Genomic DNA, 22,955 nt, shown 5'->3' with positions numbered 1-22,955 from the left:
GTACTCTGTTCGAACCACAATTCTATAAATGCTTCACCCACGAACTTATAAATACAAATTAATACCAACAGAACCTAAACATCTAATCTAACCTAACCTACGGCAAACTATGCAGACAATTTTTATGTATAAGAATATTAATTTATATATGAGAACAAACCAATTTTTAATACACAGTATGTTAAAATTGATGAATGCGTCTGGGAGGACGGCCACTGCTTTAAACAGCCTGGTGTGAGAACGGGTTGTGTAACAACACTTAAGTAATTACACATACACACTTCATTTATTACAATATAGCATATAAACACACACATACGTAGGCAAGATGCTCACTTGCATACATGTATGTCAGTGGTCCGGAGAGTAAGCGACTGACCTGTTGGGGTTCCATCCACCTCTTGGATTGTTACCAGAAAAATGACATCTTTGTTTTCATATTACTTAAAATATATCATTGATATTTAAATCATCAGCCAAATGAAGCTGTTAATTTCAGATATTACAAGAAGTTTGACCTTTTTACAATTTGCTTTTGTATGGTTTAATTCTTTGACAGTCCCATATTTTGTAAAAGATTTATGAAAACCACTTTTTATATATGGGTGTTAAAGGATATTGACAAGTTAAATACAGGTTTTTATATGCAAATCATTAGTGGTATAACTAACTGAGTTATAGCAACTATCAGTTATATGCCCCTGGTACAGTGTCACTGATTATAGGATTAAATAAGAGCATAACTTGACAGAAAGGCCTTAAATGTTTGTTTTCAGTGATGTGAAACAGCATACTTGGTGAGATTTATATACAATACACATTTTAAAAGTGCAAAAATTAACAATAACTTGAGTGACTTTGCAGATACTGTATGTAATATCACAAAACAGGCACTGTATCTAGTATGGTTTTGTTAAACTCACAAGTGGAATTCTCTTTTTGCAGGATGTACCAGGGGTAAGGAGGTTGAGGTCTCTGCTTTGTTGCTCGGCTGGGTATAATAGTGTGACCCTCACCTAATGTAACCATGCTCATAGTTACACATACACACACACACACACACACTTTCTTCTGTTTTTGTCCTACTTGTATATTCTTATGCCTAGTACAATTTATGCTTGTTACTTTTGCACCTTGTATCACCAGCACTTCACTTGTTTTTGAAATGATAGATGTGGTTACCCACTGGTCCTTGTTATCTTTCACTCGTCATCTATTGCTCTGTTCTTGTATTATCTATCTTGTTTGAAAGTACATTTAAGTCAAGAGGTGAGGCAGTAGAGTACAGTACTGTATTTACCAGATTTGAACCATGGCACTTGAGATGTACGGCGCCTCAGTAGTCTCAATTCTTGTTGCACACTGTATGCTCACTCTTGCCTGGCTGAAGGGGAAGAATAGGCTTCTGTCTAATGGATGCCAAAGTTAGTACCATATTTTAGCATGGTGTCCTCTACTTTGTCTTAGCCTGTGCACCATATTTTGGAAAAGCAACACCTTATATTGATATTATGGTGTTGATTTATCTCATATCTATCCCACATCTTGATAATGGTTTAGTATAATATAGTATTATACAGTGTGTATATATATATATATATATATATATATATATATATATATATATATATATATATATATATATATATATATATATATATATGTATTATATATATATATATATATGTATATATATGTATATATATAATATATAATTATATATGTATATAATATATAATTTTTTTTTTTGAAGAGACATCTTGGACTAATTACCTTAACTCATATTATGATACTAGGATGTATCAGTATGACACCAGTATGTATTGTTTCTGTGGTAAAGATGTATTTTAATTATCAATGTCTTGTCATTAAGCTGTCAAGACCCGTAGCAGTAGAGTAGTAATATAGGATAATAATGCAGAGTAACTTTGTATAAGAATCACTATACTTTGATGCCATGTTATTATTAATATTATTTTTCTAATGTCATGATTTAATATTTACCAGTCATAGAAATTCATCAATAAAATTTTAGATGAAAGTGCATATACTGTAGTTGTTTTTGACTAGTTTATAATAGATGTGCTGGTGGCAGCTACACGGGGGGGGGGGGGGGGGATAGAGGACAAGGGCAACAACCTACTTATATACAGAATTAAAATTAATTTGAATCACCGTAGTTAAACAGAGGCTGTATGAGACACAACTTGTGTTACTTGTATAGGAATATAGAGGACAGTTGCTCTTAAAATACTGTACAACTTGGTAACACATATGAAGGCAAATTAGTTTGTGCTTTTCCTATTCTGACCTGTACTTACTAACATGTGGAGTACAGTACTGTACTTAGACAACATCTCAAAATAAAAATAGCTCAAGTACTCATTGAATCTGTAAACAGCTTGCATATACTGTCGAAGGAATTATGCATAAGGCTCATCATTTTGAAAAACCATTGCATATTTAAATTCTTCCTTTGAACAGTGCTTGACATTTGTGTTCAGTATGGATTGATAATTTTGTGAGTAATAACCCTAATCCTTGCCATGTATGTGCTCAAGTTCACTGAGCACTTTAATGCTTCTTTGCCCACTAAAACTGGCTTCATTGTTGCAATATAGTTGCTCACTTTATTTTGAGATGATAAAATTTTGTTGTACAGTACAGGGATTTACTGATGAAGGAAATTAATTCCAGCTATTTTTTTTACCATTAGGCTTGGTAAGAGATCTAGGATGTAATTACAGTATTTAAACATCAGTAAAAAGTTTTAATTAACTTATTACTGTACTGTAAATTTAGTTGTCCACTGATTAAATAGCAGTACAGTATTACTAAATCAGTTCAAAAGTGACAGATTGCAGCTAGGTTGCCTGTGTGAAATAATTTGTCTTGTATACTTACCTGTGTTTGTACCTTGTTGTAGGGCTGCACGTCTGATGAAAATGGCGGAATGTTGAGACTGGCAAGTATTTTTTTAATTTTTTTAGTTTGCTTATTGTATTTCCTTCTCTTCATAAGAGGAGGAACCAGTTTCACTTAGACATCAAATAGAAAAAGTTACATATAGGTAGTGCATTTCACAATAGTCATACAGTATCCATACAGTGATGTACACAGTAGTACAGTGTCTTCACATATCTTGCTTAAATGTACTTGAGCTATTTTTACACATATAAGATATTCATATATTTTTGTATTGTCTAACACGCCGAAGTGTATATGTAAAGAAAACAGTGCTAAATATATAGGGTGAAGGAACAAGTATGAAGGTAAGGGAAGGCATAACAAAATTACACTTGGGGAATATAAAAACGTATAAAAAGTACAATACAGTAGGTTTTAAGAATGAATGCTATTACTTTAATTAGGTGTACAGTAATTCAGTAGCAATAGAGAATATATATTTAAGTAATAGTTCTTTCATAGACGATTAAGGTGAATTAATACAGTACATATCTTCTTGAGGTTATCTTGAGATGATTTCGGGGCTTTAGTGTCCCCGCGGCCCGGTCCTTGACCAGGCCTCCACCCCCAGGAAGCAGCCCGTGACAGCTGACTAACTCCCAGGTACCTATTTACTGCTAGGTGAACAGGGGCATTCAGGGTGAAAGAAACTTTGCCTATTTGTTTCTGCCTCGTGCGGGAATCGAACCCGCGCCACAGAATTACGAGTCCTGCGCGCTATCCACCAGGCTACGAGGCCCCTACATTAAAGAAATTGGAGTACAGTATGTTTTAACTGTAGTTTTGAAATGCATTTCCAGATGCAATAGTATACTGCAAATCAGTGCAATTTCTCAGGATGAACAACACAGGAAGATAAATACAGTAGCTTAGATTGTGGTAAAGCACGTGTCTGGTCAACTTGGGTTGGGACAAACCATTAATTCTCGTGTAGTGTTTTGTATCGTGGGTGTGGCTTGGAGCAATGACTTGGGATAGCAGCTTTTACGTTTTGTCATATAATGGTAAATACAGTACAAATAAAATGGTAAATTTACAATCTAGAGAAAACTTTTAAGATATGATATATTATTCATATATAATTTAAAAAATTAAAACATTAGTCAGAATTTGTTTTTCCTCATAAAAACAAATATTGTACAGTATATTGCTTACGTGTTCATTCATACAATATCATTATTGTTTAAGTGAAGCTGTTTCCTTCTCTCAATTTTAGGTGTGAAAGACACACACACATGAAGTGTGCATTGAAGGTACTCCATGGAAGGGAGGTTTTTTAAATTTTTTACTAAATAAACAAGGAACAGATTAAGAAGATTGAAGTAGCATTAACAAGAAGGTTATTTAAGAAAGGATAGAAAAAGCAAAGGCTATCTTTTAACAAAAAATCTGACATGTCAAGAATGAAAAGTTGCTAAATCTGTGATAAGGTTGACAGTGTCCTGTGGCCAGGGAAGGTTTCACGAGCACACTGCCGGTGATGAGTTTATCGTTTGCGGGAGAATTGTGACATTAATACAGTATAAAATACAGTAAATATTATATGATCTTCATATGAAGTTATTATTTTTAATTCATTAATAGTTTATTTATCATTAAAATTGTATAATTCTGGCTTGTGTGATTATCCTAAATATTATTTTAAAGCAGTTAGGTACTGTCTGTTTTAAATTAAGATACAATATCTATGGATGATGCTCATAATTTCCTTATACAGTAGCTTCATTATCATATTGAGAAAAAGTTTTCTTATTGTTTAATGTTTACCATTTTACAGTTTCAAAATATCTTAGATGATGCCTATAGTTTGTAGGCCTTCTTGACCTTATATGATGTTTACATGTGTTAGTGTCTTGCACAAACGTAATGCTGAACATTTGTCGAGAAAATCTGTTTAAGTTGCTGTTTATTTGGATCAGTTATTACTTAAACTAATAGCAATATAAGAATAAATGAATCTGCAAGAGAGGGGCATTGGCCCATCTGAGACAGCCCACTGTTTATAGCCACCCAAATTCATGCATATACAGTACAGTGTATGTCTACCCTATACTGGGAACAATCCAGTGGTCCCATGTCAAGTATGTTACCCAGTAATTTGTTTTAATAAATTAACAACCCTACGAATAATTCAATCTGAAAGAGCAGTGACTGCCACAGTGGTATACATGTACAGAACACCTTTGTTTAAATGGTGATAGTCCAGATTAATTCCTAGGCAGTGTAGGTGGTGATAGTCCAGATTAATTCCTAGGCAGTGTAGGTGGTGATAGTCCAGGTTCATTCCTAGGCAGTGTAGGTGGTGATAGTCCAGGTTAATTCCTAGGCAGTGTAGGTGGTGATAGTCCAGGTTAATTCCTAGGTGATGTATATGAAGAGAGTCCAGGTTAATTCTTAGGCAGTGTGGTTGGACAGTATAGTATTTAAAAACAGGTACAATTATTATCTGTTATAAATAGCATGTCTGCTTTTCAACTCTAGAATTACTGTACAGTACTTGTCTTTTGTGTACAAGATGATTGTGATGAGGGATGAACGCTTTAGTTTACATGGTCGACACATTGTCTTTTAGATCATATAGTTTAGTGCTTTTATCTTTTGTATCTGAATTAAAGCGTTTTGTTCAGACTAGACTCAATTGCAAGAATGTTTTGACCAAAGACGTTCTAAACTAGTTGTGTAATTGATTAGTTGATTGATGGAGAAGTATCAGTAGTAGACAGAGCAAAAGCCTCATTCTCGTGTAATAATTCCGTATTGGTGACCAATGGCCAGCTATTTGTTACTATTTTAAAGATTGCCTGTGTTTTGTACAATAAATATGTACAAACTAATTTTAGATCTTAACCATACATAATTTGTATTATTTATTCCACTTTTTATTTAAATATTTTGGAAACAATTTGTTGTCTTACTGTAACTTGACTTCCAAATTGTCCATGTCATGTAACTTGATTTTCAAGTTGCCTGCACCTATGTTATTGTGTCTGTTTATGTTACATATCATGTATAAAGAACATCAGTGTTTTTATTTGTAAACAATAACTTTAAAATAAAAAGTTTGTGCTTAAAAATATATCCATTGGAAGCCATTACAGTCCCAAAGTCATAATGTGAAACTGTCATTGATAAAAAATATGATTTATAATACTGTATATTAATTTAGTATTATAATGCATTTTCTGGAAATATTGATTAATATGCATAACTTGTATTAGTCTAGGAAAGATTAGTACATCTTCAGTATCATAGTATTCTACAGTACTTTACATAAACATTGAACATATGTTTAGGTAGGTGTTCTTGGCATTGAGCCTCTTTGTATATATAAATATCAAAATTTATTATTTAATTTATGGTTTGATCATAACATCTAATTCAGTGGCAGGAGTCCTGCAACAGTTTTTCTTGGAAGATTGTATAAACATCTACAAGAAGTAAAGATTACACTGTAATTCCTCGATGCCCTTTTACAACTTTCTCTTCCAGTTAGCCTCGCTTGTCTTGACTACCTGCATATACAGTATTAGGTTTGGCTAGGTAGTCTGGTTATGTAACGTTGGGTTAGGTTATACAGTATTAGGTTATTGCCGTTCTTTTAGGTTCAGAGCTGGTTGGAAAGGGGATGACTTGACCTGAAACTCTAGAAAATGGTAGCTATGGGGTTTTGCTTCATAGCTACTGATCATCTTTATCAGTTAATGCATAGATTGATTGATTTGGTTTATTCATAAATAGGGGAATTTTTATTCATTTTATGTCTTGCAGCTGATTTTGTTGTACTGACATGGATTCAAAACTTAAAGATACATTATCATGAAGCCTGTCCAGTGTCTCAGGATTCAGTCTGTGTGTGTGTGTGTGTGTGTGTGTGTGTGTGTGTGTGTGTGTGTGTGTGTGTGTGTGTGTGTGTGTGTGTGTGTGTTGCATTGTCTCATTCCAATGTTGTGAAAGAGGTGGGAGAGCACAGCCATTCCTGTGGATCATGGTGCATATTATGATAAGTAGCCGTACACTAGGAAGTTATTTCACAAGATCAAACTTTCAATCATGGTAATTTGTATTTGATTCTTTTGCATTACCTCAAAAGAAGTAGCATTGAACTGTGATTAACTACTCTGATTAAACAAATTTGTGGTGCCCCAGGCCTTCAACACTAATGCAGAACATACCTTAGAAATGGCTACACTCTCATGCCTACTGTTCAGAATTCAAAACATAAAATGCTTTGAAGGCCAGAGTTCATAGACATCAAACTGCATTCTGATAATGCCTTTGGCTTTTACATCCCAGTGTTTATACAGTACAGTACAAGTATTGTACATATAGCTTTATAACTTTTCAATCACATCCCATGTGTGTACACAGACACATTTACAAAGTATTGGATATAATAATATGGGAACAAGTGTTGGTGCATCTGGAGAGGATAAAATTTGTAGATAACAAACTTAGTTCTATGACAAGGTCACCATGATATGGCAGGAGAGAGGGGGGCTCAGAAGATTGCATCTTCCTTGACTATCAAAAATAATTTTAATGTGTGTGGCTTCTCACAAATGGAAAGACAGGGATAACTAGTAAGACACAGTCTGAGTATGTGAGTGCCTAATGAACAGAAAACACAGTCAAAACCTGAGAGATGTAGGCCTTAAGCCTATTGCTATTCCCAATCTCGGTTATCAGCCTACTGTACCGAGGTAAGCTTGTACATGTCAGTGTTTTCAGACAATGTAAAACTAATGAGGAAAATACAAACTGAAAATAAATGTAGTGCTGCTGCAATAAGACCTTAACTAACTGCAGGAATGGGCAGATGTACAATTGCTGGATTTCAGTGGCAACAAGAGTAAGGTAATAAAGACAGGAAGAAGAAAAGGAGACCAGAAAGAATACACCATAAGAGGCAGGCAACTACAGGTGTCATAACCTTGATACACTTGGTAATGTAGACATAATGCCAGCATTGGAAGTCCATGTAAATAGGATAAAATAAATACGGCAGTACAGCATATGGAAAACTGGCAAACATAAGAATGGTATTCAAAATCCTAAACAAGGGCTATTTTAAGACAATTTACACAGCTTATGTCAGGCTAATCCTAGAATACACAGCTCTAGAATGTAATCCATATCTAATGAAGCATAAAAAGAAGATTAAAAGAAGAGGTTTACAACATGGCTAGTTCCCAAACTAAAGAGGTCTTGGCTATTTCAACAGGTTTAAGGCTAATCAAATAATGTAGGAGAGAAGGGTCAGAGGGGATATGATCACTACATACACAATATTGAGGGGAAGAGATTAGATGGACACGGTCAGATTTTCTAACTGAGGGAAAACATGAAGAGCAGACATAAGTGGAAGTGGGTGGCAGAAAACACCCACTACACCTAACGTTCTCATTAGAAGCAAAACTAACAGAAACAAGATTGCCTAAGCAAGGATTTTCACAATACCTTTTAGTCATTGTGGCAAAGTATATGTAGAAGATGCCTCCAGAAACTTAGCTATGAAGATTTACGTACTGACATGTCACACCTTATACTTATGTTATAAATAATTACCACATAGAAATCAGGAGCAACAAGTAATGAACATCAAGAATGCCAAGCTCCTTATCAAACAAGAAAATAATATTAGAAGACAGTGTATTAAATATGCAGCCATCAAGCACTACAAAACCATTAGGAGAGCAATGGAAAATTCAGTACAGTACTACATTTTCACTCTAAATTGATTTTATAAAAATATATATTGTGACATAATCCCTCGCCTCTTGAACCCGACTAAACGTTTACCGTACTTTCTTTCTCCTTAGTAAATAGCTACTTTGTGTGGTGTGCCTGTAGAGTATTTCATCAAGCTTTACAAAACCCTTCAAGGAAACATATCTTCAACACAGTCTACTTGTGATTTTTCTTTCAAGTATGGAAAGTTATAGTATGAAAATCTGTGGTTTATAAAGTTGAGAGAGAGAACTACTGTAATAAGAAATCTACTACTGTACTATGTTTAATATGTGTACTACTATAATTTTCCTATTGAATATATGGATGTCAGATAAGGATAGCAACATAGATGAATATGCATGTAAAAAGGATGTGATTAAGGTGCAGAAGGTGGGAAGATATGTTGAGTGATCATGTGAGTAAATCATGTGATCATGTGTATAAATGGTGAATGATAGGTTTAATTCCAGTAATAAATATTAAATGGAAGCAGTTTGTTAGGCAATGAATGATTTACAATTTTACAGTACATTTGGAGGTCGCCAAGATGCTCTTGTAGGTTTTATTAGTGACATGGTACTGATTTAATGTGTTTCTACCAAGGTTCCGAAAGTACAATACAGTACATATTATGTATGGTCAGCTGGCACTGAGAATATCTTAAATCTCCTTTTCCTGTCTAGATTAGTCATCCATTATAGGAGAGTGCCATCCCACAGCCCCCATCAAATTCGCAATGGAGTAATAACGAAGACCATTTTAAGAACGTGTAAAATAGATATTTATAAATATACAACTATATTTACAGGATTCTGCCACAAAGGAGAAGGCACTTCACACAATGTCCTCCATGTCATCCGCGCAGATTGTCTCTGCGACTGCGATGCACAACAAACCATCACTAGGCCTACCCCCACCACCAGTGTCATATGCTAGTGCTTTCTGGCCGGGAGGATTACAGGCTGGGACAAGTCAAGAGTAAGTTTTATTAGCATTTGAATATTAAAATACAAAAAATACTTCTTCTCATAATATAACTAAGGCACAGTGGAGGCTATAATATCCAAAGTAATTAGGAATAGTACCCTCACTTGTAATTTGGATTTTTAGAAGACTTTGGACTGTTTTATTTATTGGCATTAAGGAAGTTTTTTATTATCACAATAGAACATGTATTTGCATATGCAGTACTCGACTGATGCCAAGATTACATTAAGTATTCTTCAGCACTACTGTATATTATTTTAATATTTTTTACATTTATTTTCCATTGCAAATATCCATAAATCGTTAATGTAGGTTTTCAGATAAAAAATTTTTGGGGTAATTGAGACTGCACTATAGTTCACCTAAGTATAAAGAGGGTAATAAAGAAATTAAAAGCATCAACTTAAAAACTTGAAATATCTTTATACAGTATGCACAAAATATTCAACAAATTTGCCTCTGAAGTTACAGTACAATGATAAGAGCCTGTTGGCTTATCATGTCAATATACAGTATTTTAGTATTGTGTATTTATCTTATAATAAGTTTTTGTTTTTTGTTTTTCAGTGTCAAGCCTTTTGCCCAGTCTCCGTTTGGAATGGGTGGAGAGACCAAACCTCCTGTAGGCGGAATGGGTGGCTTACTTCAACCTGCAGCTGCTCCATCTGTCACAGTACCTCCTTGGGAAGGAAGATCAATTGCTACCCAGAAGTTACGACTTGTAGAATTCAGCGCCTTCATGGAGTCCCAGAGAGACCCCGACACAGTAAGTTTATTTATTGATTACTAGCAGCTGGGTGTATCTGTGGCTGTTTTTGAAAGATGTTGTCACTATTGCAATCCAGACTGAAGCCAAGCTTCCTTGTTCATACTGTATAATGATAAATTCATTTTCCAAAACTAAGAAATTACTATAGTGATTTAACCCTTAACGTTAAGACATTGACCCTTACGCTTCAAAGGTGACTTAGGTTGCCCAATGAGAAACAGACTATTTTAAGTTTTTGTTTTTCTTAACAGTCCATTTCATGTACATCATGAGCCATCAACAATACTTTTCCTCATGACATTATTAGCTAGTTCAGGAAAAAAATTATTTGCCTTCAAAAACTGTTTTGTAATTAGCCAATCTAATCTTCTTTTCAGTATCAGAAACATCTATTTGTACACATAGGTGGGCCAACAACTTATGCAGATCCTATATTAGAGGTAAGTTAACTCGAGTACCTATGGTACAGTATATCAAAGAACTTGCTAGTCACAATCAACTAAATAAATACTAACTACATATTAACAATTTTGCTATATGTGGTTTATTCACTTGTGTACATGCTGAATGCCATTTTTTTACCTGTTGGAAACATTTATTGAAATTATGGACAACAACGTTTTTGCATTTCCTCTCACAACACCACAGGATGTCTTTCTTACACCTCATGTTCAGAAGCACACACACAATATTTTTAGTTTTTAAGCTACAAACAAGCAAAACTAGAGGCCATGATTGTTAACTATAGATGAAAATGTGAAGAAATTGTATTGGTGTATTTTCTTACCAATAGTGAGAGATCACTGGAATAAACTCCTAGAGGTTCTGCAAACTAAAGCCATTGGAAATACCTAACAACTTGGGCCAATTGGTACAGGGATTAGGGTGGCTATTTCCTAATCTCCAAAAGGACGACCCAGTGACATTTTTTAAATGTACTGTATATATTACATGCATTCATACAGTAAAAATATAGAATATTATGAAATGAAGGTTCACTGTGGCTCCGCGTGTAGTGTTAGTATGCAGGCTGTTAGCAGCTAGATTAGCATGCAAGCTGCTCACAGTAATTATCAACAATGTAAAATGCCTAGAGCAATGGTACAAGATCTTGAGGAGGTCGTGCCAGATTATAGGTCGTGTATGATCTTTACCTGATGGTGCAGAGAAACCAACCTGTCCTCTTACAAATTACATCACTTTTTGCTTGTATGCGCTACGGCCAAAAAAGGCATTACTATACCGTAATTTGAAAATGAAAAATAATTGAGAAAATATGGATTTTTTTTTTCCAAAATGGCAAGTTAAGTATTATCTAGTAGGTTAGGAGGGCAAAAAGTTCTCCTAAGGTTTCAAAACTCCATAAAAACAGTTAATTGAAAGTGTCCTATCAGACTAAGCCGGAGGACCCAAACAGAAAACAGGACAGTACATCACTTTCGTCAGCCGATTCCATTTTAAATTACAGTATGTCCTTTTTTAACCTGAGTGCATGTAGGAGCAAAAAGGGACATAACTTGTAAGAGGATGGATTGGAGAAACTAGAGTAATCAGTTTATAAATAATTTAATTATTTGATAGGCTAGTATATGGCATAGGATTTTTTTTTATGGGACCATGCCAGCATAGTCTGTGATATGAGGGAGAAGAATTCCCTGAAACACCATGTGCTTAACATACAAGTTTATTCACTAAGATTAGAACATAAAAGGAAAATTTATTTCCACATGGAAATGTGATAATTGTCTCTACTTTACAAGGGATTATAGGCAAATCTATGCACAGTACTGTACAATGAAAAGCAATATTTTTGCATATTCTGAATGTGAATAAAACAACTCATTTATATGATTTAAGAATAAACTATACAAATCTCATTATGAATGCTGTAAATTAAATATACAGTACAGTACAGTATATTGTAATTTACATATTCATTATAAAACATGTTGTATTGATTGGGATTTTGTAAAATCTGCCGTTTACGATCCATGTACTGTATCACTAGTTCACACTTCATATTTTAGTACCTCTATCTCTTGTATGTTATGCTAGCCACCCACATTATCTCTTAAGCAATATAACACTCACTCTATCAACTCATGTAAGTTCCCTGGAAATTTTGGGTCATCACATTTTTTGCTAAAGAAAGAATAAATTGTTCATGCGAATCACTGAAATTCATTTTTATTTCAGGCGGTCGACATTCGGCAAATCTATGACAAGTTCCCCGAAAAAAAAGGCGGCCTAAAGGAACTTTATGACAAGGGACCTCAAAGTGCATTCTTTCTTGTTAAATTCTGGGCTGACCTAAATGTCAACATTCAGGATGAGTCTGGGACATTTTATGGTGTCACAAGCCAGTGAGTAATGTGTTGGTCAAAAGTACACTTGACACTTGCTAATACCAGTAACTACTCATATACTTCTAAGCTACGTTTATATACAATCACTGAATATGTTTTGCTTTCTGCTCATCACTAAATTTCTCACTTCATATTTTCATCCCATTCATCATGACATAATCACTAGCATGAGAAGCTGGCACCTCTTTATCTCCTTACAATAATCCCTGACCTCCCCATCAGTACATCAATCCCTGACCTCCCCAGCAGTACATCAACCCCTGACCTCCCCAGCAGTACATCAACCCCTGACCTCCCCAGCAGTACATCAACCCCTGACCTCCCCAGCAGTACATCAACCCCTGACCTCTCCAGCAGTACATCAACCCCTGACCTCTCCAGCAGTACATCAACCCCTGACCTCTCCAGCAGTACATCAACCCCTGACCTCTCCAGCAGTACATCAACCCCTGACCTCCCCAGCAGTACATCAACCCCTGACCTCCCCAGCAGTACATCAACCCCTGACCTCCCCAGCAGTACATCAACCCCTGACCTCTCCAGCAGTACATCAACCCCTGACCTCTCCAGCAGTACATCAACCCCTGACCTCTCCAGCAGTACATCAACCCCTGACCTCTCCAGCAGTACATCAACCCTTGACCCCTGACCCCCCCCCCCTCCCAGCAGTATACAGCCCATCCTCCTGTTTTTGTAGTACTTATAATAACGATGAGGACCATAGTATATACAGTATATCCTGACGTACAACAAAATTAGAAAGTAGAAATCAGCACTATTGAGTTGGATAAACTGGAATACTATTTTGTACTTATGTTGCAAAGATAAACTAACCTAACCTAACCTTAGGCATAAAACATGATATCTGAGTACATCACATATAGTACATGTGTGTGCTACACTAGGCCTAGGAATATTTGTTTGTTTTTAACTTCATTTTTCCAACTCTATAAAGTGAATAATACAAAATTCTACTGTCTAATTGCTTAGAACAGCAATCTTTGTACTATGGTGCACAGTTAAATAACTACTATTTAAACAGGAGAATGGGTTGCAGTATATCAGTCCATGACCTCTTCTACAGTGCATCATCTCCTGACCTTTCCAGCAGCACAATTCTCTTGTGGTGTTCTGCACCCTTGCTTAAGATGCAGATGATGGTTACTGGGTATTGGGTGGATACCTTCAAGCATTTTCCTCACCATATATGGTTATGATCTTGTTTTCCTAATAAATCATACCTTGGCTCAACTTCAGGGCTTCATTTGACCTTTTTTTTTTTATTTTGTTCTGGGGGAAACCCCTTCTGCTCCCCGAGCTAACCGGGCTGATACGAATATATTAGACCCTATATTAGATTAGAAGCGCATGGCATTCTAAGCCTACTAGGGACCATGAGCCAGAACCTGGACCCCCTCAGAGAGCCACAAGGAGCAATGGCCTATAGAAACCCCATGTGGTTGGAAGCATTCTGTCTGCCATCAACCGGGTCAGGCGCCCAGAAAGGTAAGCACCCCAAAACAAACCCCTATTCTGGTTAAAATATTGCTACTGGAAGCCGAACTAGTGGAGAGAACTCCCCAAATGAAAATAGCTTGACGTCACCATGACACCGCGCCTTTGTGCAACCCCTTGTGCCGGCTATCCACCCTGCAGTTCTGTGGCTGATGTGCAATTCGGGTTCCTGGTAAACTGGAGGAAGTCTCATCTGTTTCCCTCTCAGGTTCGGTCTTGGCTGGGTCTTGTCGGACTCTCGGACCGCTTCCTTGCCTCTCCTTCCGGAGGCTCTGCTTCGGCTGCAGTAACGCCTTTGCCTGTGTCTGGAAGGCTCCCAGACACAGGGGAGCCTACCAGACAACCACTCCCGGGTCATCCGCCAGTTGCTCGAGGGTTTGTGCGGGAGCCTAAACTTTGCCGTGATGGTCCACTCACCGTGTCGGGTTTGGCTTTGTCGGCTGTTCTGGTTCCTTCGCGGAAGTCCCTTCTGCCTCTCTTGCAATCGCTGGGTTCGGCCCCCAGGGGCTTTGTGTCAGCTGCTGTGTTGCCAGCTTCCTCTTCGGATTTTTCGTTGTTCATTGCCTTGGCGCTTACCCAGTCCCTCACTCGGATGTGTTCATGGACGCGTCGTCTCTTGGCTGGGGCTTTGTGACCAGTGCTCACCAGGTCGGCCAGGGGCGGTGGGGTCCTTTCTTCTGCTGGGCCCACAGCACGGTGTGGAAGTTTGCAGCAGTGTGGATGACGCTTTGGAGGGTTCAGGTTGCTCCTGAATCGATGATCCGACTCCATTCGGACTGCTCCCTGGTGATTCATTGTCTGAACCGAGGGGGTTCGATGCGGTCCTTGGCTCTTTGGGGCTGGTCGCTTCGGGTGACTCATCTGCTGAGTTCTCGGGGTTTGACCCTCCTGGCCGTTCACGTTCGGTGGGTGTCCAACGGCCTGTCTCGGTTCATTCCCTTATCTACGGAATGGACGTTTGATGCCGACTCATTTAGTTGACTCTGCTAGACGTACTGGCTCCTGGAGGTGGGGCTCTTTGTGCCAGCATGGTTGAGGCATCTCCCATTGTATGTGGTGCCCTTCGCAGCTGCAAGGCCATCGGGGTCGATGCTTTGCGGCAGGACTGGTCGAGATGGGGGTTATCTGTACCTCTTTCCCCCGGTTCAGCTGTTACTCCAAGTCCTAGCTTGCTTGGAGACTTACCAAGGGAGTGTAGTCCTCTTCTCTCCTTGGTGGATGGCCCAGCCTTGGTTTCAGGTGCTGGTTGCTCGATGTCCAAACCCGAGGGTCTTCCGCGGCTCTGCCTTTTTCAGCAGATCGGACTGGTCCGTTACATAGATGGTTCGATCTTCTCCTCAAGTCTTCACGACTGGTCTTTTTGACGCACGTCTATCACCACTAGTATGGTGATCAGGTGGCTTTGTTGATGGTGTCCCACCTGCGTGCTTTGTCTCATTGGCAGTCTGAAGTTTCCTGGCAGTCCTTCTGTTATTTCTTGTCCCTTCGTAGGCTTCTTTCTGTCTCGGTTTGGGTTCTTTCCTTTCGTGGTTGGTTCAGGACTATCATCTTATGCCAAATACTATCGCCACACTATTGTGCAACGCTGGCAGAACCGCTGCAGCTTGCGTTTGGGGTAGCTGTTACTTCTGCTCCTGTTCCACAAGCTGTCTCGTGCATTGTTTCACCTCTGGCCTGCTCATGCACCGCCTGAGCTGTCCTGGTCATTGGACCGGGTGCTCTCCTTTCTCTCTCCTCCTCTGTTTGTGGTGGCCTCTTCGGTGCAGGATTGTTTTTCCAAGCCTCTTTTCCTGTTGGCATTGGCCTCTGGGGGTTGGGTCAAGAAGCTTCATGCTCTCCTACAGCACAGGGGTTTCTACTCCTTTGGTCCTGGTGGTAGGTTTGTTTCTTTGTAGCCATCTCCTTCTTTTCTGGCGAATAATGAGACTGCTGCTTTCCAGAAGGGTTCTTGGGTGGTTGATGCTTGGTTGGTTAGCCTGGGGTGCTTCATGTGTTGTGTCCGGTTGCGGCTCTCCGCCATTACCTGCGCGTCATGGCCTCAGTGGCCGGGGACGAACTTCAGGTTGACCCATATTCCCTTCTTCCCTGTTCCAGGATTTGGGTCTCCCAGGTCGTCCACAGGGTTATTTAGTCCAGCCAGCCTGCGGTCTATCCTTGTGCACATGACATTCGTAAGTTGGCTGCGCTGGCTGCCATCTTTGGTAACATGTCTTTGGGCTGACATTTGAGCATGGGGTTTTTGGAGGTCAAAGAGGGTTCTGGCTGCTCGCTACCTTGTCAATGTGCCTGGGCCTAGTCAAGTCTGTGTCGCATTGGGTCGGCGGTTGCAGCCAGTTGTCTCGATGTCGCATTAAGGAGCGAGGGCCAACCCCCTCCTGGATAAATCCTTCTTGTTTTGACTTTGGGGTAAGTAGCTCCGGGGAGCTGGAGGGGCTTCCCCAGATAACCAGCGTTGAATATAATGAAACGCCAGTTTCTGGGTGAGACCCAGAAGCTCTCCGGCATCCCTCCCTCCCTCTGGTCGGTATTTTTTTAGCATTTTTTTACATCCAGGGTGGATAGCCGGCGTGGGGGGGGGTCTGGGGCTTCCCCCTTCGTCCCTTCCAGGGAGGGGGTTTGCGCAGACAGCGGCGTGGCGACATGATGATGTCATGTTTCATTTGCTCATTTTTATTTGGGGAGTTCTGTCCACTAGTTCGGCTGTCAGTAGCAATATTTTAACCAGAATAGGGGTTTATCTTGGGGTGCTTACCTTTCTGGGTGCTTGACTTGGTGCCTGACTCGTTCGATGGCAGACATAGAATGCTTCCAACCACACGGAGGTTTCTATAGGCCATTGCTCCTTGTGCCTCTCTGAGAGGACCAGGTTCTGGCTCGTGGTTCCCCGGTAGGCCTAGAACTCCATGTGCTTTGACTGATGCCAGGGGTCTAATACATTCATATCAGCCCGGTTAGCTCCAGGGAGCCTTCAGGCCTCACCCAGAAACTGGCATTTCGTTACATTCAACACTGGTATTTTTTGTGTTGCCTATATTGCAACTTTAGTAGGGAATGGCAATACTGTAATTTGTGTCTGGGCAGCCAGAGGTTTGCTCCAACGCCAGACAAAGCCTTGCTGACTTGGTGATTGCAGACTTGGTAATCTGCAATTGGTTTGTGTACCAATTTGAGTTGTTTCCAGAGTTGGGCAGTTTAGTGTAGCACTTTCAATTCACTTGACTGCTGCAGTCTTTGGCACTGTATATGATTACTGGCAGCCTTCATTCTCCACAAATTCTTTACTTTCTCTTTTTACTGCAAGTAAGTTCCAACTGCTTCACTTTTACAAAAAGCCCATAATCAATCATATATAACCAACCAGCATATAAAATTCTTCAACAAACATCTAAGGTGCTTCATTGAATCTCTTAGCACGAATGATTTTGAAGTGTCTGGCTCAGATTCTGCTGGTGGCCATCTTAAGAAGGGTGCAAGATCCATTTGGGAACAGGGTGTCAAGGAAAATCAATAAAATAAGCAGCACAGTTTAAATTGTGAAATGTTGTGCAGTATATGTGTACAGGTAATTGCAAAATTTATTTATTGCTTATAAATATCTTATGTTACTGCAATGCATTATGGATACAGGGATGTGCTGTTATTGATACATGTTCCTTTTTATTCCACACAGATATGAAAGTCCTGAGAATATGACAATCACTTGTTCCACAAAAGTATGTTCATTTGGCAAGCAAGTTGTAGAAAAAGTTGAAACAGAATATGCTCGTTTTGAGAATGCACGGTTTGTGTATCGCATCCACCGCTCACCTATGTGTGAATACATGATCAACTTCATTCATAAACTCAAGCATCTACCAGAGAAATACATGATGAATAGTGTGTTGGAGAATTTCACCATCTTGCAGGTATTTTTATAGTGTGTTACTGCAACAAAATTGTGGCACTGTATTCACTTCTTTTATAATTATTAAAATGTTAATGCATGACCACCTAAATGGCTTCATAAAAGAATTAAGAAATGTTTTAGGTACCGGTATATAATAATAGAGAGTACCATGGTTATTACGAGGAGAAAGTGCTAAACCAATGGCTATGTAGATAAGAAGAATAACATACCTAAATACATTTACCTTTCTTTACAGGTAGTAACAAACCGGGACACGCAAGAAACGCTATTGTGTGTGGCTTATGTATTTGAGGTTTCTACGTCAGAGCATGGTGCGCAACATCACATTTATCGTCTAGTTAAAGACTAACAATACGCCCCAGGACAGCTCATCCTTGCGTCATATCAGACGCTGAGCTGGCTTCTTGTGTAGCACTATGTTCCACAGTGCAGGAAATGCCTTGTGAAGGATTACAGCTGTGCCCCTGTGTAACTCATCTGTTGCCTGCAAGTGCTTGGTTATACGGTATTTAAAAAATCCATCATGGTCCTAGGCATCAGTCATAAAGGAAGCTCACACTCCCAAGGTTGTACTGCAAGGTTTGGCAGCTTACCCTGTACCAGTTATGTGTCCTATACAGAGATGTCCTGGCATATTGTTGAAGCTGTTCACCAAGCCACAGGCAAAAATGGCAAAGACAGCTATGAAATTATATCAAAGACCACCACCAAAGGCACTCACGATAATGGAACTATGATACTCAAATACAGTACTGCAGATATTGCTTGCATGTGTTTTCTACAATGTAACAGCATTAGTAGTTCAGTATTGGTTACTGGTGTATCATGCAGAGTTTTTGTGATCTGATATTCAGATATACAGCTCTGGATGTGCATAGCACTACATTAAAAGGCATCTGATACATTATATAGATACATATTTGAATCATTGAACTTTATTGAATATGATACAAGTGGTATTAATGGTTGCATAATAAAATGTACAGATATATATATACTTATAAGGGTGGCAGATAGTGTGTGTGTGGGGAGGAGTGAGTGCGATCTGCTCTGTGCCTCGTTGACAAACAATATATAGTGTGCTGGCTGCTGCCCATCCAGTTCATCAACATGCAAATACATTGTAATGCCTACTGTACTTAAAAACAAAAACAAAAAAACACACCTGCGTTATCGAATCACGCAATGCATATTGTGACTATCCAAATGTGAACAAAGTGATTAAATATTTTTGTAATTTATACTCAGAGAAAATGAAATCTGTTTGCAAGTCCATGGTGAGGCAACATTATGACAGTGTCTTTCACATCTTTAATATTGTATTATATAATACACTGTTTCTCTCCACTTTGTACAAACTATCATTGAAGGCTGTTACTGCCGAAATAAGCAGCTTCTAACGATCGTTCTACACATATCGCTTTACTTTTATTTCTTCTTTTTATTCTTCTTTTTTTCCCAATTCTCTGTAGTTTAGGAATGTCAGTGTTTAAAACTGTTGAATAGTCTAGATATCACTGGGGCAAGAAGGTCGCATGTTGTTCGCTGACACCCTTAACCTTTAAATATGCAACATGCGTCCCTCCACAGCCACCTGTATACCGGTAGATCATTATTATTATTATTATTATTATTATAATTATTATTATTATTATTATTATTTCATTTTGCAAAGTTGTTGATGTTGTTAGGGAATTTTTTGTGATCTCAGATGTTCTTATCCAAAGGCTTTAAAAGTCAGGAGGTGAAGTTTATGAATGGGAATAGTTGTGTTCCAATTCACTGCATTGCTGTTTTAGTGCCAAGACATATATGTGAATACTCTGAAGAACTTGTTTGTGCAACATAAATCATCATCAGTATGTTGTTATATTATTTTATTTTATACAAATAATTAAAGATTGCCATATTAAATGATAATTTGTGCTAATTCATCAGAGGCTTTTCTCACACTCATTTATGAGATTTTGGTCGCAAGCACACAAAGTGCCTTCATTGTTTAGCCATTCTATTCCTTGCAGTCTGAGGAACTGTAAAATTATAGTCTATCTATTTGAACATATGCAGAATTATTTATAATGTACAAGTTTTTATGACAATAAGAATTACTTCCCCCTATACATATTGTTTCAAATCGTATAATGGCTTCTCCGGCAGTTGTACATCCTCAGAATGGCAAGGAAAGGCAGCTTGACTATCCAGGCAACTACCTCTCCTGTCCGTCAAAACCCAATCAGATCCAACATGTTTCCACACTATCCTTTGACAGTGCGAAACCTAAACGACGCATTTTCTTGGGATGGCCAATACATTTGGCAAGAGTGTTTGTTTTCTTAATCTTCACTACTGACTTCTTGTATCAAAACTAAAGGTGCTGTTTTTATCACAGTGTATGTGAATTCTACATTATATTTTAGTTTGCCATCATTATCAGGTTTAAATATACATTTAAAACATCCAGTAGAGTGAAGAACTTCAGTTCCTTATTCTGGTATTACTGTAAGATGACCAACCCACCTTTAGAGTAGATAATCAATAGCCAAGTCTTAAAGTATTATTGTATCTAAAGTCCAGATTCTGGATCTCTAGCTGCCCATTGTCTGCTGTAGACTTTTGAGGGTGTTCCGAGAAGTGCAGCAGGTGAAGAGTGGTCTGGGTAGGACCGAATTGCAAGACTTGTAATACTTTAAAATAGAGGCTCTAATGTGGCATTTTGTGGCATGCTGAGGCTTAAGCCAGAAACAACTCAGTATTAATAATGTGGTTTGCAGTTTAAAACATCAAATATTTTTTCTTATGTAGTTAAATTTGTGTTAAGAAGAAAATATATTTCCAAAATCCTTCCTTAAGGATCACTCGTTTTATCATATTTATAAATAATTATTGTCAAAATTTTCCAATTGAGAAGACTGACATTTTTCTTCTGTTTTTACATCGCAGTTTTCCTTGGTTTTAAGTAATGTGATAGAAAGCTTATGTGTAGACAGAGGTTTTAATGTTACAGATACCATCCCCTAATATTACTAGACTGACCTGTTATGAGCAGTTGTTCAAATAACATGATAAATGAGCCTCATAATTACTGTGATAAAGGAACATAGAGGATATGTATCCACTCTTGAGTGAGAAATTGCTGTTATTACATGCCACAAGGAGGTTATTGTATTTTACATGCATTACAGATATAGTTTGTTAATAATGTAACCAAGGATGCAAACAGAAAAACTTTCAATACTTATTCATATCAAGCACATGAAATTTCTTCCCATGATGTAAAAGGCCTTCATCACCAATCACGACTGTTGAACTCACATGTCTGTCTGTTCAGTTCTTGGGGACAGAGTTTAGGCAATGACGTAACTGAGTTGAGTCTGAGCACCAGATATAATAAAAAAGTTTATATATTGTAGTGTTATAATGATATATTGACCTGTGGTGTCTTCATAAATAGATTATGTTGTGCTAAATATTATTTGATGAAGAGGTTAGGTTTTATTAGATAAATCTCTGAATATTTTAATTCATATTTTACTCAGACTGAAAACAGTTAAGGCTTAGTCTAAATTATGTTGCTGAATCTGACTTTGTTGTAAACTGTGTTTCTTGACCATTTATAAGTTGACAGAATTATTGGCCGAAACAGTGTTTGCCCAACTGAATGTGGTAGACTGGATGAAATACCATTTTGTACAGTTGTATAAAATAGACATTTTTACGTGATTCTTTCCTTTTCCTTATCCAGATTCTTTACTTTTATAATAAAATGTCTATACCATTGATGTCCATCTGTGAATTCCACTTTGTTAATCATATAGCATCATTACTTGCCTTTATAGAAAAGATTATTATACTATTTATTTAATAACTATTAATATCATTTATTGAAGATTTTTCATTAAGTGGATGAAAGGTTTATAATTACAAATGCAATGTAGATCCATATTAAAAGTGAATTGTTCAGAAATATGCACCTATCCCATTATCTACACACTGATGATAAAAATGGTAAATATTTGCATTTTTAGCCATTGTGGTAGTACAAGTAGAACATACGTCTCAACCACAGCAATGGCAAACATTGAAAATGGCACTTAACAACAGCAATGGCAAACAGAAAATGCCTATAACTACAATGATGTCGCAAGGAGATATAATGAATAGTTGAATGGAGCACAATGAACTGACAAGAATAAAGAAGACTTGAACTGAAAGCAGGCTGTTTTTCTACAAGATTTTGGATGAAACTCCAATAATAACACACTGTAAAAGGTGCCTCAACAAAAGGATAGAAAAGAAACTGGCTAATCTGTTCATACAAGTAGAAACTGTTTAATTCTCAGTGATGGTGTAAGTAAAAAATTGGCCACAAACCCACAGCAGCAATGGTACAATTGGAAATTGCTTCATCTACATAGTGATGGTTGAGAAGAATCTATTTTGTACAAACAGTGGTGGTGCGAGTAGAAGATAGCAACCAGCCTTCTCAACTGATTGTATAAATAATTAAGCGGTCTTGCAAATTGATGTTACAAATAGAAAGCACCATCTCTGAGCTTTCACTTACCACCTAAGAACACCACTGATATAGAGGAAGAGTATTGTGCAGTCAGGAAGGATGACATTTGATATATTGTATCAGTGCCTCAGATGTGTCTTTATAGGTCGGAATGATACTAAGAACAACTGGAGGAAATCATCCAACCACAGTAACTGT

General features: G+C 37.9%; 1 protein-coding gene across 1 annotated transcript in view; it reads left to right on the top strand.

Moving 5' to 3' along the window:
* sd (TEA domain transcription factor 1 homolog scalloped) overlaps window positions 1-21,961 on the top strand; it is a gene marked incomplete in the record, with an annotated part of 195,129 nt that extends 173,168 nt beyond the window's left edge. The window contains 8 exon segments of the mRNA XM_045752266.2: window positions 946-957; window positions 2,927-2,965; window positions 9,506-9,675; window positions 10,252-10,450; window positions 10,831-10,893; window positions 12,650-12,816; window positions 18,005-18,239; window positions 18,477-21,961. Of these exon segments, the coding sequence (XP_045608222.1) occupies window positions 946-957; window positions 2,927-2,965; window positions 9,506-9,675; window positions 10,252-10,450; window positions 10,831-10,893; window positions 12,650-12,816; window positions 18,005-18,239; window positions 18,477-18,590 (999 nt within the window).
* Window positions 21,962-22,955: the final 994 nt, after the last annotated feature.

Source organism: Procambarus clarkii, chromosome 82 (assembly GCF_040958095.1).
Source record: "Procambarus clarkii isolate CNS0578487 chromosome 82, FALCON_Pclarkii_2.0, whole genome shotgun sequence".
NCBI classification, from domain to species: domain Eukaryota; kingdom Metazoa; phylum Arthropoda; class Malacostraca; order Decapoda; family Cambaridae; genus Procambarus; species Procambarus clarkii.
The sequence above is the reverse complement of the archived record's forward strand: the minus strand, read 5'-3'. Positions and strand labels throughout refer to the sequence as shown.